Below are 17,298 nucleotides of genomic sequence, written 5' to 3'. Positions count from 1 at the left end.
TGCTGCCACCTTTGCCTTGGCTGGCCCACTGCTTTGATGACTTTGGGGCCCCACAGATGGAGATGCTTCTCCTGGATTCAGGATTAGCCTTTGAGGTGATGGAGATGCGCATCCCAGATTTGGGACTGCCTCAGCTTCCCCCAGCAGCCACATCATCAGGCTTACTGGGGGGGATGCTGTGACCACCAGGAACCTCCAGCACTGCTTCTAGGGCTGCATGTGCCCCCCACACTCACAAAGGGTGGTGAGGATGCGGGTGCAGGGCCAGGGAGCCCAGTCATGGCTGCTGCACACTTGGGGCTGGGGGTGGCACTGGCTGCATTGCTGATGCCATAATTCAGTGCCCATGGGTTGGGATGTGGTTTTGTTTTCCAGGCATAGAACCCACCTACCGGGGGGGGAACCAGCAGCCAAGAACAAGGGGTCTGCAGCCACCTCACACCCCCTGCACCCCACAGCGGGGGGGCTGCCCCTGGTGCTCGGCTGTGAGCCAGGGACATGCCAGTGCTTTGGAAGCAGCTGCTGCATGGTGGCCCACAGCAGAGGGCATAGACAGCTGCTGCTCCCAGAGAAAGGAAATTTGGGCGCCAGCACTGGGCCAGTGGGGCTGTGCCCGCACAGAAAGCCTCAGTGTGTGCACACACACACCCTCTGGCATGCACACGTGTGTGCACGCACCAGCCTGTGTGTACAGCTTACACCCTGGGGAACGGTTGCCCCAGGAGCATCCTCCCATCTGCTTCTGCTGCGAATTTCTGCCTCTCCCAGCTGGATAGCTGCTATCGTGGTGACCATGGGGTCCATTCGGTGCCAGCAGTGGGTGCCCTCCACTGATGTTTGTCAGTGCTGCTGAGTGTATGCCAGGCCCCAGGGCAGCCCCCATGTGCCACCGGTGCAGATGGATGCTGCAGAGGGCTGCATGGCAGGGCCCCTGGGTGCAGCTGCCTCTCTGGAGTGGGGCAGAGGGAGCTCAGCGCTGCCCGTGTCCCTGCCCAGCTCCCATTGCCCGCAGGTGCCACCTGGACCAGTCTGACAAATCCTCCCCCCGGTATACCACGTCACCTGGGGAGGAATGGGACACACAGTGGGCATTTAAGAGCCCTTGGTGTAGCTGGAGACTGCTTGCCAGGGTGGGCAGGGTACCCCCATGGTGCCCAGCCATGTGCAGTGGCACCAGGGACTGGGCAGGGAAGGGACACAACTGCATCAGGGCCAAGAGCAGGTTGGAGGGAGCAGGTTGGAGGAGGTGGTGTCAGTCCAGGGGAAAGCCCTTCCTCTGGGTATCTCCCCTGCACCTTGCCCCATGGACCAAGCGGGCCCAGGGTGCAGCACCCTGGATGGTGTGCATCCCACTCCTGCCCACAGCGACGCGCCCCCCGAGACGCTGGCTCACCATTCGTTCCAATATAATCTTTATTGGGGAGACTGATGGGGGTTAGAACAAGGCCGGGTATAAAACATGATCATCGTCACAACCAGCAGCGGGAGGCATTGGCAGAGCAACACAGAAACGGTATTGGCCCCCATTCTCCACTGGCAGCGGGGTGGTACCCAGGGCTGCGCTGGTGGTATCAGCTGCTCCTGCTCCCTTGGGGCGGCCGGGGGGATGGTTCAGCCTCTCTCCCTGGATGGATGCTGGGCTTCGGCCAGGGCCAGGGCTGCTCTGTCCTCCAGAGTGTGGGGCTCTGTGCGGCCCCTCTGGCTCGCCCAGCCCTGGTGCCCTGGGACTGAGCGGTTGCGTGCCCCTGGTGCTGCAGCCGTGCTGGGTTGTGGTGCTCAGCCCCACAGGAGCACCCACAAATTATGGCTTTTTCTTTATTTTTTTAGGTTTATTTTTTTTGCTTTTTTGGCAGCAAGCTTACCCCTCCAGCTGCCCTGGAGAAGGCAAGACTGTGCACAGGAGGCCGCTGCCCTGCCAGCCCCTCCACACACGGTGTCAGAACAGAGGTGCTGCTCCAAGGAAGGGACCATGGGCCGGAGCCAGACCTCTGCCCCCCTGCCCAGCCCAATTCCCCCGCTGGAGCTGGTAATTTGGGGTACCGGACCCCATGCTGCTCCCCTGAGCCATCCCACAGGGCATCGGTGCAGGGCCCCAGGCGGAGCGGCAGAGAACAGGCAGAGCTCAATGCCTTTGTGAACATGTAGCGGCCTGGGATGGGGCGGCCGGGGACAGCTGGGGAAAAAACAAGAATCCTCCAAAACGAGGATAAAGTGGAGCTTTCCTCAAGGGCCTGCGGAGGAAACGGGCCGCATGTCTGCTTGCAACCGAGGGGCCAGTGTGTGGCTTGGTGTGGCTACAACGACTCGGGCGCATGGCGGCTTGGCCGGTGAGATGAAAGCTTTGGCAAATAACTTACAGAGAAGAGGGGTGGGGGGGCAGCTGGGGACCTGTCCTCGCCTCCCATGCCGGCTGGGCACCCTAGTGTGGCACCGTGCACCTCCAGGGCTCCTTGTGCTGCCAGTGGCAGCTGCAGTGTGATGGGGAGGGTGTCACTTTGGTCAGGACCCAACGTCCATTCTTGGGAGCCATGGGGAGAGAGGAGGAAGAAGGCGCCCAGCGAAGGAGCACGACGAGATGCTTGACGCACAGCAGGGTCACCTGCCACAGGACCAGGGGAAGCCGGAGCCCCTGGATGCGCTGGTAGATGTGCTTCCCATCCCAGTGTCCCTCTCCCTGGGTACCACCAGGGTGGGTGTAGGGGGCTGCCACCAGGTCCCAGTGTCCCCTTCTCCCCCTGCCAGTGCTGGCAAAGACGCAGGTCCTACATCCTTGGCCACGGCGAGCATCAGAGCATCCCCGGGCTGTGCCACTGGCAAAGAAGGGACTAGGGACTGGCTGCAGTGCTGGGCCGCCCGCTCCCACCCGCCGGCCGTCCCGCTGCCAGGAGGTGCAGGCAGGGGCGCGGGGCTCACATGATGGTGCAGGAAGACAGCGGGTTTCGGATGTGGCAGGTGCAGGCAGCCCCGCAGTACTGGCGAAAGGTCTGGTAGCAGCTGCGGTCGGTGTCGCTGCTCCACTGGACGGGGTTGGCAGTCAGCGCCTCGGCCGGCAGTCTGTTGAGGATACTGGTGTTGACGGCCAGCGCCGCCAGCCCATAGTCGGTGAAGAGGACGGTCTCCCGCTTGCAGGTGGGGCAGGAGATGAACTTGTACTTGGGGCAGGACTCGTAGAGGATCTGCAGGCACTCCTCGCACACTGAGTGGAGGCAGGAGAGGATGCGGGGCCGCTTGTTGGTGAAGTTGTACATGTGGCCGCAGGTGGGGCACTCGAGGGGCTCGCAGGGCGTCGAGGGGTGCAGCACGTACTGGTTGACGATCACCTCGTCCGACGGCGGCTGCCGGTGGTAGCAGACCTCCGAGCTGCCTTTCCGCTGGCTCTGGTACCCACGTTCTCGCCGCGGCAGGGGGGGAGTCCGGGGTAGCGGCAGGGGTCCAGGGGTGGCATCCAAGGCAGGGATGTCCCCGCATGCCTGGTTGACAATGATCTCGGACTCAGAGGGCCATGCACGCTTGGCCACGAGGGGCGGCTCGCGGCGTGGGGCCGGCGTATAGCGTGGCTGCGAGGCCTGCAGCTCCGAAAACTTCTCTGGGTGAATGATTTTCATCGCCTCCATTTTAATGATGACCTGTTGCCCTTTCAGACACGACATGAGTATCGTTTTCACATTACTGTCCACTGCTCTGGGGTCTCCGAGGGACGCCTGCATGAGGCTAAAACATGCTGGCAGCCTGCTGAGCTTTCAATCTCGGTCTGGCTGCGGAGCAGGAGCATGGGGAGCAGCTGCTGGCATGGGAGAGCATCCTGGGAAGATGGGGCAGCACCACGGATCCTGCACCCCTCTTCTCCGGCCAGCCCCACAGGTGCTGGGTGCGAGGCCAGGGCAGGCAGGGGAAGGCAAGGCTCACAGCGGTATCCTGCCTGCCTTGGAGGATGCTCTTCAGCGGGTGATCAAAGTGCCAGCTCCCTGCAGTGCCTTGCTGGGATGTTAATGTGACATTGGCGGTCACTTGACAGCTCCCAGCTTCGTCTTCACTGGCACTTCCCACACCGGATCAGCTCCAGTCAGGAACGGTAAACTGGGGGTAAACTGGGGACCCACCGGTGCTGCTCAGGGCAGGAGAGTGTGGTGGGGGTCTTGCAGGAACCAGAGGCAGCCCCCACCTCACCTTGGTCCCCGCCTCCGCCCAGCCTTTGTTCCTGTTTACTTGCTGTGGATCCTCGTGGTGCTGAAGAATGTGTTTGCAAATTCCTTTGCTCTGACTTCCCGGCTCTCCCACTTGCCGTCACTGTCACCGGCAGCTCCCACGGGGCAGGGGCTCAGGGAGCATCCTGTGCCGGAGGGCAGCTCACCTTGGCTGCTGTGGGGGCTGCCACGTGTCTTCTCCCCTCCGTCCCTGGCGCCTCTGGCCCCAGCTCAGCTTCGTGCTTGCTAGAAATGAAAAGCAAGAGGGGGTTGGATCCAAGGCTCTTCAGGGATCTACCGGCTGCCAGCGCTCCCTCGGGATGTGTGCCTGCCTGCATCCCGGCAATTTGGCAACTGAGCCCTTGCAGGTCCTGTCCATCCACCCGCATGCTGGGCCAGGACAAGTGGGAGCAGGCAGGTATTTCCCCCCAGGCACCTCCTCCGAAGCCCCAAGCTGGGGTCACGGGTTCCCCCTCTGCCCTGGGGGCTGGCAGGGCAGGTCCTCCTGTGCCCCGCTGTGATGCAGGGTCCCTCCGGGGGGGGCTCCCTCACCGACCTGCTGCTGCTCAGGGTTTTCTCGCACGTTTAGCCCCTCCTCTGCTCAGTGGATCTATTTTTACCTCCATCGCTTGCTCCTGATCTGTCCCTGCTATTATCCCTCCCTCCAGCTTCCTCTCCCCCTTCCCAGCTCTCTGCTCTTGTCCCGGGACTGCTGGAGAGGACAGGCACCGTTTTGGGGGCAGGAGATGGGGGGCTGGCAGCCAGCCCGTGGCCATTTTCTCCCTCAGCAGCCCCGGCGACAGCCTGTCTCTCCTCTGAGAAGGGCGAAGGCGCTCTCCTCCATCACACTGCAAATCCTGTTAGAGGGATGCCTGCTCCTGACGAGCGCTGCCAGGCCTGACGGAGGGGGCCCGAGGGGGCCATCTGGTTGCAGCAGCAGCCCTTGGGGACAGCGAGAGGCCGCGGGGGGTTCCCCCCTGGATGCCCAAGCGCCGTGGGGGGCTGGATCCCTGCCTGACCCCAGCGGGGGCATCCCTGGGGGCCATGCCCTGGCAGCAGTGGGGTCCTGCAAGCATCACGCTATGCCTGCCACGGGGAGGGAGGCCTCGTGTCCTGCAAACCCCATCACGGGCCCACATCCTGCACCCTGCGCCCCATGAGCACCGTGTGTCCCCCCCCCCTCCCCGCACGTAGCAGCAGCCCCGGGGGCTCTGCCCGCAGGTCTCCCGCAGACACTCACCCGCAGCGCGCCGACGGGCACAGCGATGCGTGCGGCCGGGCAGCCGCCCCACGCAGCCACCGCGCTTCCACGCTCACGCCGTCACACCCCGCCATGCACAGCCCTGGCGCAGCACCCCGCCGTGCCCCGCATCCCCGGCACCCCTGGGGCGACAGAGCCCTCCCAGCACCTCACACCCCCCACCCCACCCAGCACCCAGCTCCCGACGACCTCCCACCGCAATCCCCCGCCCCACGCCGCGCTGGCAGCCCCGCGGTGCACACACGTGTGCACACCCGCACACCCGCCCGCACACACTCGCACACACCATCTCACGCCCGCGCCTGCGCGCCCGCAGGGTGATGCCCCCCGGGCAGCCCGGCCAAAAGGACGGTCGCTGCCAGCCCTTACCTACATCGGCCCGCCGTGCGCGGGCGGGGGTCCCGGGCCGGCCGCGTCCCCCGTTCAAGCCTCCGGCCCCCCCTGCTGCGGCCCCGGTGCCCGTTTGGAGGCCCGAGCGGGTAAAGGTTATCTGAAAGGCAGAGGGATGCAGGCGCTGCCCGTGCCCGGTGCCGGCTCCCCAAGGATGCTGCCGCGTCTTCGCCGCCGCTCCCGGTCGGGCCGTGGCTCCCGGCCGCGCTTCCCACGGCCCCGCCGCCCCCTTAGGCGGCTGTCCCGGCGGCGCGGGGGGGGAGCCGGGCACAAAGGCAGGGGCTGGCGGCGCTGGGCTCTCGCCGGCTCCTCCGGCTCCGGATGCTCCGCGGGGACCGGCTGCGGGGGGGACGCGGCAGGTAGCGGCGCTGCCGCCGCCGGGGAGGCACCTCCCGCCCGCCCCGCCGCTCCGCTCGCCCTCCCCCGGCTCCCCCCGCCGCCTCCGCCGGCCGCCGAGCCCCCGCGCCGCGCCGGGCTGATGCAACACTCCCCGGCCGACGGCGCAGGCTGGCCGGGCTCGGGGGGCTGCGGCTCGGCCCCCTGCCCCGCTCCGGCAGGTGCAGGCGGGCAGGCTCCGTCCCCGCTGTCCCGCGGGGCTCGGCGGGCGCGGGCGCTGCCTGCGCGCTCCCGCTCCGCTGCCGCCCGGCGCCCGCAGTGCCGCCGCAGTGGTGCAGCCGGCTCACATTTCCCTCGCTCAGCAGCGCCGGGGCCCGCCGGCCGCACCGCCCGCCGCCCCGCACACCCCCCACCGCACAGTCCCCCCCCGCTCCGCACGGCCCCCCCGCCCCGCACACACCCCCCACCGCACACACACCCCGCCCCGCACCCCCCTCGCACCCCCCCTGCCCCGCACATCACCCCTCTCGCACATCCCTCCTGCCTCGCACACACCCCCTGCTCCGCACATCACCCCCCTCGCACCCCCCCTGCTCCGCACATCCCCCCTGCCCCACACACACCCCGTGCTCCACACAATCCCCCCTCCGCACAATCCCCCCACCCACACAACCCCCCTGCCCTGCACTCCCCCGCCCCGCACATCACCCCCCTCGCACACCCCCCCCTGCCCCGCACACCCCCTCCCGCACAGCCCCCTCCGCACAGTTTCCTGCCCCGCACACCCCCCGTGCCCCGCACAATCCCCCCTCTGCACAATCCCCCCATGCACACAACCCCCCCGCCCGCCCCCCCCGCCCCCCCCCCCCCCCCCCCCGGCTCCCTCACCCCGCCGCCCCAGCGGGTCCCTGCGGGGGGGTTTCGGAGGGGCCTGCAGTGACTCAGCATCCGCTGGAAATGGCTCCGCGGCGCTGGCTGGGGAGCAGGCGATGCTGCTGGGGGGGGCGGGGGGCAGCGGTTCTGGGGGCAGCAGCAGGGAGCATGCGGCAGTGGGGAGAGGGGCCGCCGCCAGCAGCCCCCACAGCTTTCGGGGCTGGGAAAAGGCTGTAACACCAGGAATGCCACCCCCACCCCCCCACCCCCCCTTCTTCCCACTGCTGAATCAGCTGTACACCACACTGTGTCCCACGAGACCCCTGCCCCACTGCCAGGTCCGACCCTGACCCACAGCCACCCCTGAGGGAGAGGAGCAGAGCCCCCCCCCCCCCCCCCCCCCCCCCCGCTGAGCTGAAAACCTTGCTGAACATCCCCAATCCCTGCTGAGCTCTAGACAGGGGGGAGCGGGGCACAGAGTCTCGCTGGGGGATGTGGTGGGCTCAGCATGGCGTGTGGGGGCTCACACCACCACTGGGCACCAGCAGTGCTGTCGCGTCTCTGGGGAGCACTGGGGAGCATCACGTGTTGCTGTGGCCCTGCTGGTTTGACCCCTTCGCTGGCACAGGCAGACACGAGCCCCTGGGCTGCGGACATTGCGCCCTGGTCGGACGACCCCTGGTCTGTGCCTCTGGGTTCCTGCCGTGCTCTGGCAGATGTCGGAGGCCATGCTGCCCTCTCCCCCCGCCATGGGTGCCTCCAGCGTGGGGAGGCCACAGGCCAGCTCCCCAGCCACGCTGGAACCCAGAGCTCACAGCCACCCCCCCCAGCGACAGGGACTCGGGCACATGCGCCTCCAAAACCATTCCATGCCCCCACCCCATCCTGGCTGGAGCAGGGTGGTGCTGCTGGGGGCTCACTGGGCTCCTTTGGGTGCTGCTGGGATTTCCCCGCTTGTGTCACCCGTTGCCACTTTTGAGCTCTTTATTCTCCTCACTTGTCCCTAGGATTTTTCCTGGATTTTGGTGCCCTCCCCCCAAAGCTTATCCTGCCCAGACCTGCGTGCTGAGCACCCAGCCTTGCTGCAGCACAGACCCAGCTGCTGTGTGCTCCTGTGACAAGGGTTTTGCGTGACCCTGGAGCTGTGCTGTGACCACACGGTGACACGGTGTTCACACCATCACTGACCCCTGGCCTCTCCATCAGTGGGACGGACACAGCAGCTGGAGCTCGCGTATTTCACTGCACAGCTCTGCACCCCTACTGCCTGCCTGGAGGAAAGCTCAGCTCTGCCAGGCCTTATACATCCCATAGATGATCCAATCATCCAAGCTCCAGGCAATGATGCTAAAAATCTCACCCATACACTTGGCCTGGAAGAGGTGACCAAACCCACCCGGGCCAGAGGGATGTCCTGGTACCCCAAGGGCTCAGCCACCCTCCATCCTCAGGCTGGACCAACCCTGGAGTGTGGCTTCCCCCTGGGGACCATGCAGCTTCACCCACCAGCTGCCTCCACCTGGAAATCCATGCTCCCCTGTTGACAATGTTAGCGGTTGTGTTTTTAATCTTTTAGTTTCTCTTGTTGGATAAGGGATTTCGTAACGACTTTGCCTCTAGTCCCTCCAAGTGTAATTCTTTGACCTGTTCACCTGCCGAAAGCAGTCTGAGGCTGCTGCTGTCTGGCACCCTAACAGTGCTAAACAGGGATTCCCTTAATCTTCTTCCCCATCCTCTCTGTGTCAGTTTTTGCATACTTGCCTGCTAATGCTTCTGGATGCAGATAGCAAGAACCGAGATATCACGCTTGAACTCACAGACCAAAGGAAATTGCAGGAAGTGAGTGAGCACGAGCCATTTTCTGTTATTAATTCATATGGCATCCCCATGCTGACCCAGCTATACAGTGTTATTACACTGCTATTCTATGAGTTGAGCAACAGCTCTATTTAAAAATAATCATAAATTGTATCAGGCATCTTTTCTGCTGAACAAGAGTGTGTTTGTGCCAAGATGCTGGGGATCTTCGTGTTGCCCCAATGGCTGTGCTAGTCTCTGCTTCGTGTGCTCAGTGGAAGTGGCACTGGATTCTCCCATCTCATCCCATCCCAGCAGCACTTCTCAGGCTCTCCTCCGCCTGTTCAGGTACTTGTGAATCAGTTTGCAGCCCAAGCCAAAGCCTAGCACTGCTTTTACTCCTACAGCTTCTGTGAGGCTTGGTGGGGTCCTTGGTGGCAAGTGCCACTGGTTAAGTCTGGTCCAAGGGAGGCTTCAGCCCCAAGTTTTCATCCCAACGTGTGAGTGCTCAAGGAGACTTGCAGAGCTCTCCCAGGCTTGCTTTTGGAGATACAGAGCTTTCCCTTTTCTCTGCTGAGCTGGTCCACCCAGATCTCTACTTTCCGCCCCAAACTGAAAATAATCTCATCCTTCAAAGCCCAGACCCCCCACCTCTGGCCAGGCCTGGGTGGCCATGCTCTCAAGTGATGTCCCTACCAAATCCCAGCACCTCTGACCACCTCTACCCTTTGCCTTTGGGTCTGGCTACACTCTTACTCCTGGGTTTAACACCTAATTATGTCATATATACATATATGCTGCATTATCTTTTATAAAAAATTATTGCATTGCATGTTATTGTAAATGTACATCTTTACACTGCATGTGGATATTCTCAGCATGTCTTCTGAGCTGTGCTGATGTCATATGGCATGCTTTTGTGGGTTTTACAAACAGCACTGATTTATTTTATGATTTTCTGAGACCTTTTCAGCAGACCAAGCATGCCCTTAGGCTCGGAGGTTGCTCCTTAGCTCAAGTGTGCCCACCATTCCTCGTGTCCTGCTTCGAGCTCTACTTGGGCACACATGCAGGAGCAGCTTTGCCAGTGGGTTCACTTCATGCCACCCAGACGAACAAAGTTTTGTTTTATGTAATCAAGTGGTTACTTGTTGTAATCAAGTTGGCATCGGTCCTGCTGGGACTGCCCTGCGTGCAACCACAGCTTCTTTCTGCAAAATTCATTACTTGCCGGTGTCACAAATGGATCGTTTCCAAACCTTTGCTTTACAGATGCATTGAGAGACCTAACACCGCTGGCTAGTGTCTGCTGCAACTCCGCTGAGATGAATGGTGATGCCAGAAGATTTTTCTTCCTCGTCATCTGCATCAACCATCATCATCTGGGTCATCCAGCTGCATGTTCAGGGGTTTATTGCGCTTCTGGATTTATAATGACTGTGGAGAAGGACCCGCTCTAACAGGATGGCTCCTTCCTCGCTTGGTGCTGACCCTGCGCTGTGATGACACATGTGTCTCTGCTTTCCACTCAACCCAAGTGAGCCAGCAGCTCCGTGTGTCCCAAGCCTTCCTGCCCCGCATCCCAGATCCCATCTACAGCCTGCACGCTTGGCATTGAGCTTTGCTGTCCATGCTTCTGGCGGCAGCACCTGGGCTGCTTTTGCAATGACTCACGCCACTTTTATTTACTGCTTGCTGCTCATTACAGAGTTTGTTTGACCGGGTCCTGCACACACCAACAGCTCTTCCCAAAATCCAGCCTGTTTCTTGCAATGATCTTGTTTTGCACTGGTGAATCACTTATCACACAGATAATTCACCCACAAAAAAATGAGCTCATCTTCAGCTTCCCAGAGAGCAGCTTTATCGGCAGGTCTGCAGCAGGCCAGGCACTGGTGCCAGCGCCTGCCTGGCTGCTCTGTGGCGCCGGAGGGATGCCCCAGCCCGATGTGGCTGGGAGAGATGTGGACGTGGTACCCATGGTCCACATTAAGTCTTATCATCCTCCATGCTCCGTTGTGCCATGCTCCATCCCCTTTGGACTGTCTCTCCTTCCTGGCGTAGAGCATCAGAAGAAGGGAACTTGAGTGCCATGATTGCTGCTTTTCCAGGCTGAGACCCTCTAGGCCTGGCTGAGGTGACATCAGCCCCCACAACAGCCCAGCACAGACACCAGCAGAAGTGGAACACAGGGCAGCTTTCACACCATGCATCTGCCACACAGCTCAACCAAAACTGCAGACAGCTCCTGGGATGCGCAGTTTGCCCAGACAGAGCAAACACCATTTTGAAGGAAGGATGCTATCTGCCAAGAAACCAGCAGAATTGTTTGTTGCCAGCTGGTTGCTTAAGGATGCAACCAGCTGCTGCAGAGCTGGTTGCTCTGGTTGCTGTTTGAAGCAGCAGAAGTGTGTGGGTTGGTGGTGCTCAGGACCTGACCATTGATGCTCTTGCAGTACAGTCCTAACACATTGATGGGAGTTTGGATGTGGTCATTTCTAGGCTTGCACCCCTCTACAGAGGCTCCACCACGAGAGAAACGGTACTCAGAAAATCTGCAAAGTGATCTAAAGCCTGTGGCTCTTCCACATGCCACCACACAGAAATCTTGACATTATGGGAATTATAAGCTCCACAGCACGACAGATCTGCATGCACAGTGCTCTGGCCAGCTTGAAAGTTATGGATGTTCCTAAAGTCCCAATAGATCCCAAGGGGTGTAATCATTATTTTTACTATTCATTCAATTTAGTGACTAATACTTTGGACACTTCTGGGGGCCTTTGGTGTGAAGCGCTTTGCTGATGCTGCACCAGTGGCAGGAGGGCAGGGAGGAGGATGAGGATGGATGCACGTGGGCTGGGGGGAGATCAGGGCAGCAAGGCCAGAGATACCATCTCCTCTCGTCGGATGCAGTAACCTTCATTCCCCTCCCCACCAGCTCCCTGCCTGCAGACTTGGGGTTGCTCAGCTGCCAGAAAAGAGCACTCATGGAAAATTTATTGCTCTCCGCAGTTATCTCATGGGAGGAGGGAAAGAGGATGAGGATCAATAGCCACAAGCCAGGACATGGGAAATTCCAGCTGTATGTCCCTATAGCTATGTGGGGAAAAGCTTTTTCACTTTGAGGGTCAAACACTGGACCGGGGCACAGGGAGGTGGTGGGATCTCCCACCTTGGAGATGTTCAGAGCTGTCCTGCATGAGGCCCAGAGCAGCCCACTGGCCATGCTTTGGACAGAGGGGTTGGACTCCACTATATGGGGTTGGGTCCAACCGCCACAGGGCAAGCGGGGTCCCCCACTCCCATCAGATGCCCCTTTCATCTGGGGGCTGCATCTCCCTCAGCCTCATGCATGCACAGTCCCATGGACTCCCAAGGCAAGGAGGATTTCATGTCTTGCTGGTGACCCACAGCACCACAGTCACATCAGAAACTCCCTCCTGGTCCTGCAGTGCTACCAGGGGCTGATGGGGAGATCTGGAGCTCCCTGAGGGCTGCTGGCCTGCGCAGGAGGTGACCACAAAGACCCAGAGCTGCATATCAGGGGCGAGAGGGTGCAAGGAAGACCCATGTCCTTTAGCAAACACCTTGTGCCCAAGCAAAATGGAACAGGGATGGCCCAGAAATAGAAATGGCAGCTCTGCAGAAACCTTCCCCCTTTCCCATCCAGCCCAGCTGATTCTGGGTTTAACAGAGCCCGAGGGATCTGAAGCTCAGCAGAAACCAGAGCATGTACCAGAGCTGGGCTGGGCGGGTGCAGGGCTGATGGAGCAGCTCAGATGCCAGCGATGCTGGGGCTGAGGCAGACACCTTGTAATTGTGGTGACATTTAGCATTTGCTTCGCTGGCTACTTGGGAGAACCCAGTGCTGCCTGCACTTGTAACCTGACAGTGCTGCTCGCCTGGATGCAGCGTTAAGACACAAACTGGGTCAGGGAGAAGGAGGCGGCGTGGGAGCTGCGTGCACCTTTGAGATGCTTGTCAGCAGCGCAGTGGGGCGAGGTGGTCCTGACATGGGTAAAGAGAGTCCAAGCTCCTGTATCCCTTCTAGGTGCTGCCTCAGCTGGGGCACGGCTCCAACAAGCAGCCCAGCACTGAAGCAGCAATTTGTTTTAGCAAGAAAATTTCGGCTTTTTCAGGAAAACTTCCCTGCACACAGTAGATGGGACCCAGCAAGCCCTGCCCACCTCCTGGCTGCTGCAGCCCCTTGCTCTGAACATAGCCTCGCACACGAGGCCATGGCTGTGCTAGTGAGGGGTGGGATCCTCCTGTCCCAAGGTGGCTGTCCTGGGGTTCCCGGCACAATGTTTTCCCCCATCCCTGCTCTCAGCAGCTGGCAACAACCCCCACAACTCCTGGCATCCCTTCTGCTCAGCCTGGGCAACCGATGTTCTTACATGGAGCACCACGGTTGTATTTCTAAGGCAGCTGGGTAAATCTGAGTGTTGACCCAAGGATTTTGTTTTCTCTGGGTGCTTGTAACCCTTCTGGGCAGCTGTGTGGGTGCACGGCTGGGAGCTGCCCCCAGCACGGCTCCTGCTCCAGCACAGCAGCAGCTTCCTCCGGCACGGCAGCTGCTGGGAACGCGGGAGCCACTGGAGCGGCAGCTCCTTCGCTGTGGTTTGACCACGGGGAGCTGCTGCCTGCTCCGAGCATGTGCTGGGGAGAGCTTCAGCTGGGGGAGGAGCAGTGGCTTGCAGACCTGGGGATGGGTGGTTGCAGGGGTGAGGAGGTGGGGGAGACACGAGGAAATGTGGGAGCTGGTGAACTCCTCGGCATTGCCTTGGCTGAAAGCCGGGAGCCATGTAGAGCCCTTGTAGGGGGTCCCTGGGAGGGGGCTGCATCCCATGGGACGGGCATGGTGTGCTGTACTGCCTGTTGGGGAGGTTTCCCGAGGCTGACAGCACCATCTGCCTTGGGGTTTCCATTGCCTCTTTCCTCAGCCTGACTTGAGTCCTCCAAGGGTCTGGCCAATGTATTTGGTGCCAGGAGCCATCCTGGGCTGCTACAGGACATCTTTGTGGCCTGTCTTTCCCTGCTGCTCTCTGCAGAGAGGGAAGCCCCTGCCCAGTGCCTTGCCTGGAGGTGGACCCATGGGAACAAGGGGGTTGCTGCAGCCCAGTGCTCCCAGGCAGGCTGTGGGGAAGCGAGTGGTCACGCTGGAGGCAGCTTCATCCCCAGTGTGACATGTGGAGGTGAGGTCTTTCTATGTAACAGAAACCACTGGTCCAGCCTGGAAGGGGTCCTGGCATGCCCAAACTGCTGGAGAAGCTGTCAGATGCCATCAGGGACTGTGCTGTGTCCCCAGAACAGGACAGGGGGAACCAGAGAGACTTCTACCACTATAAGCCATGTCCCTGTTTGCTGGGGGCATGTGTGGGTTTTGGGGGTGAGGGAAAACTGTGCAGGGCACCGGCACCCACGCAGCCCCCAGGATGCTCTGGAGCCACCGTGATCCTATGGATGGGGAAGAAGGTGCAGTTCTGGGTGCAGGCTCAAGGGTGAGGGTCATTGCCCAGCAAGGCAGAGGGTCTCTCTGGGGAGCCCCCCACCTGCCAGGGCTCACCCAGGCCCTGGTTTTCTGCAGATCTACCAATGGGGTTTGGGGCCGGCAGAGCTGCAGAGAAGGCTCTGCATCAGTGCAGGGTCTGCCTGCCTGGCGGCTGCCTGTGTGCCAGTGCAGAGCTGCCAGGCTGTGTGAGCCTGGCACTGCACCACCCAGCAGCACAACAGACACAAATGGGAGCAGACAGCCCGGCTTGAGTGGTAAAGATCAAATCCTGAGAGCCCGGGGCTGCTGTCAGCACGAGACGGGGTGCTCGAAGCCATCCCGCAAGAAGCAACCCCATTGCTTGCCCTGCTTGGTGATGTCCCCACTGAAGCGCTGTGTCCCCACACGGCTGCAGCGCGGTGCTGCTGGCAGAGTGCAGGCAGGAGCCTGCTGGGGGGCTGTCGAGGCTGCCTCCATGCTGCAACGAACACAGCAGAGGCTGGCCGTGGCTCAGGACCATGCCATGAGGACAGGATATGGGGGTTTGCCTGCCCTGGATTTCAGATCTGGGGGGATGTAAAAGCCACTGCCAGGGTGCAAGAGTAAATGGCCCCCCTCCTCCTGCTGGGCTCTGCCAACGGGGATGCTTCTGCACCCAGCACCTCGCCAGGGGCTGCACCCTGGCTCCTCTGTGGGCTCAGAGGGGTGGCGGGAAGGTGGCCCCAAAACACAGCCCTGCTGGGAACCGCTGCTGAAAGCCCCACTCTGCAGGGCCACGCGGTTGCCCCAGCCTGCGTTGGCGGGTGGAAACTTCAACCTCTCACCCCAGGCTCTTGCCAAGCCTGTGGGAGGACGGTGCCGCTGCGGTGGCACAGGGGCCATGGCTTGCAGTAAGCTGCTGGCTGCACCCACGCTCCCGGGGAGCGAGGCAGGGGGAGCACCCTGCATGGCTGGGGCAGGATGGGCAGCACCCACCAAGGCGATTTGAAGGAGCAGGGGCAGATGCCAGTGGCACAGGGCTGGCACCCCAGGAACTGCAGGTCCAGGCACAGCTTCCTCATCTTCCTCCAGCCCCGAAGAGGTTTAAAGAGAGCCCTGGGATGCAGCACAGACCCCAAACACCTGGATTTTGCACACACCCCCACCCCGTTTCCCACCCAGGAAGCCATCAGCCATCACCCTGGTGGCCACATCCCGCTGGACCTGAAGGTGGCCCCTTGCAGGCAGCTGCGCTGCTGCCACTGGATGGAGCAGGAGGCACGAGGGGCTGTGGTGCAGCTGGGGAGCAAGGAGAGGGCACGGCTAATTGGGATAATTGCTAAATCAGGCGAGGGGCAAGCAGGGAGGGAGGCGGTGAACAAGGAGCCGTTGTGCACGGGCGGCCCAGGCACGCGGCCCCGGCTCCAGCCAGCAGCAAGAGCTAAACAAACGGGGACTGTTTGAAGCGAGGGAGGACAAGCAGACGGCAGGACAGAAACCAGACCTCTCTGGAGAGAGCCGGAGCCAAGGGCTTAGCTGGGAGCTGGGTGCTGCACAGGGTCTGCCTAGTCCCTGCAGGGAGAACATCCCCGGACTGTCACAGCAAAGCCTGCACCAGGGGCAGGATGGTGCTATCCCCAACCCATCCTTGGGACGGGGGCCAAAGCGGGAGGATGGCAAAGTGCTGGGGATGCTCTGGACCAGTACCAGTCTGGATGGGTAACAGTCCTTTTGCTGCAGCCATCCCTGGGACTGGAAACTTCGAATCACAGAAAAATAGCAGGAAATCGGCCCCTTGTTCTAAAAAAAACCCATCAGCAGGTAGTTGCTGTGCAAGATCTCCATACGGTTGCGGCACAGCGGAAGCTGCGGCATCTCTCAGCGTGGCTGTTTGCAGCTGAAAGCAAAAGTGGTGCCTGCAGGGAGCCTGCCGTGAGGTGGGTGCCAACAGCTGCCCCCACCTTGGCCTGCCTTCTTCCTTTGCAGGAAGGAGAAGTTACATTTGAGGAGGGAAAACTGGCCATGCACGTGAGCTGTGCAGCCAGGTGTCCCCAGCTGGGGCTCTTGCAGCCCATTTTTCAGGTCTCTGCATGCGAGCAAGTGTTTAGCCTTGGAAGACATCCCAGGCTGTTTGCTGCTGCCCTGGCTCTGAGCAGGGACTTGCAGGTTATGACCTGCTGGACACAAATCTTGCAGGATCGACCTGCCGTGGGGTGCTGGGCTGAGGTTAGAAATGGGTGAACTCTCCTTCCTAAGGTCCCCATGCAATGGCATGAGGCCACCCTGCACTGCCCCTGTCCCTGTGGCAGGTGAGGCTGCATGACCAGTGAGGGTGCAGAGGAGGATATGTCCTTTGCACTGGCCGAAGGCTCTGCCCGAGCAGGAATTCTGCACGTGAGTAGAACAGAGCTGGGAGGAGGAGATTTTGACTCTGCAGGATGGTGTCAGCCCAAGCACCCTGGCTCCGTGCTTGCCTCCTGCTTGCTTGCACACGCGGCACCAGCATCGTGTAGGGGCAGCCACTGGCTCCTGGTCCAAAGCCCGTCAGGAAACAGCCCACCCTTCAGCCCCAAATGTGTTCAGCTGCTGGGAGGAGACGGGAAGGACCTGCTCCGGGCCAGGAAATCCTTGCTTTCTCCTCCAGTCGGGCGCCGCAGTGGGCAGCCACAATGCATGCTTCCCCACGTCGCTGCCAAGACCCAGCATGACCTGGGGGCTGGCTGGGCCAGGGAAGCCGCAGGGGAGAGGGTCCGAGGGTGAGTGTGGGAGGGTGATAAGGAAACCGGCTCCTCTCTCCTGGTTCCTGTGGCCGACGTGAGAGCCCAGGGAGAGGCAGGCAGTGGGCCAGTTGCTGACTGACTCATGCGGTGCTGGTTCCGACCGTCCCAGCCTGGACACCAAATTATTTATCCAACCCATTATCTTTGAGGAATGCACGCACCCCCCTGCCAGGGCAGAGCAGGACTTAAACCAGAAAGGCTTTG

General features: G+C 61.3%; 1 protein-coding gene across 3 annotated transcripts; it reads right to left on the bottom strand.

Annotated features, from left to right (window-relative positions):
* Window positions 1-1,395: 1,395 nt before the first annotated feature.
* On the bottom strand, window positions 1,396-6,574 carry RNF208 (ring finger protein 208). Of its 3 annotated transcripts, none has more exons than XM_055793002.1 (2): window positions 5,815-6,574; window positions 1,396-4,430 (listed from the first exon to the last, which is right to left on the bottom strand). In XM_055793002.1, the coding sequence occupies exon 2, from the start codon at window positions 3,705-3,707 to the stop codon at window positions 2,910-2,912; it is 798 nt and encodes a 265-aa protein (XP_055648977.1). In that variant the 5' UTR covers window positions 3,708-4,430; window positions 5,815-6,574; the 3' UTR covers window positions 1,396-2,909. The 3 variants fall into 3 exon arrangements, with proteins under 3 accessions (XP_055648977.1, XP_055648988.1, XP_055648981.1); XM_055793013.1 differs by having other exon boundaries at window positions 5,819-6,574; XM_055793006.1 differs by lacking the exon at window positions 5,815-6,574 and adding an exon at window positions 5,425-5,563.
* Window positions 6,575-17,298: the final 10,724 nt, after the last annotated feature.

The sequence above is a fragment of the Falco peregrinus genome, chromosome 1, assembly GCF_023634155.1.
Source record: "Falco peregrinus isolate bFalPer1 chromosome 1, bFalPer1.pri, whole genome shotgun sequence".
NCBI lineage: Eukaryota > Metazoa > Chordata > Aves > Falconiformes > Falconidae > Falco > Falco peregrinus.
This window is presented reverse-complemented; position numbering and strand designations above follow the sequence as displayed.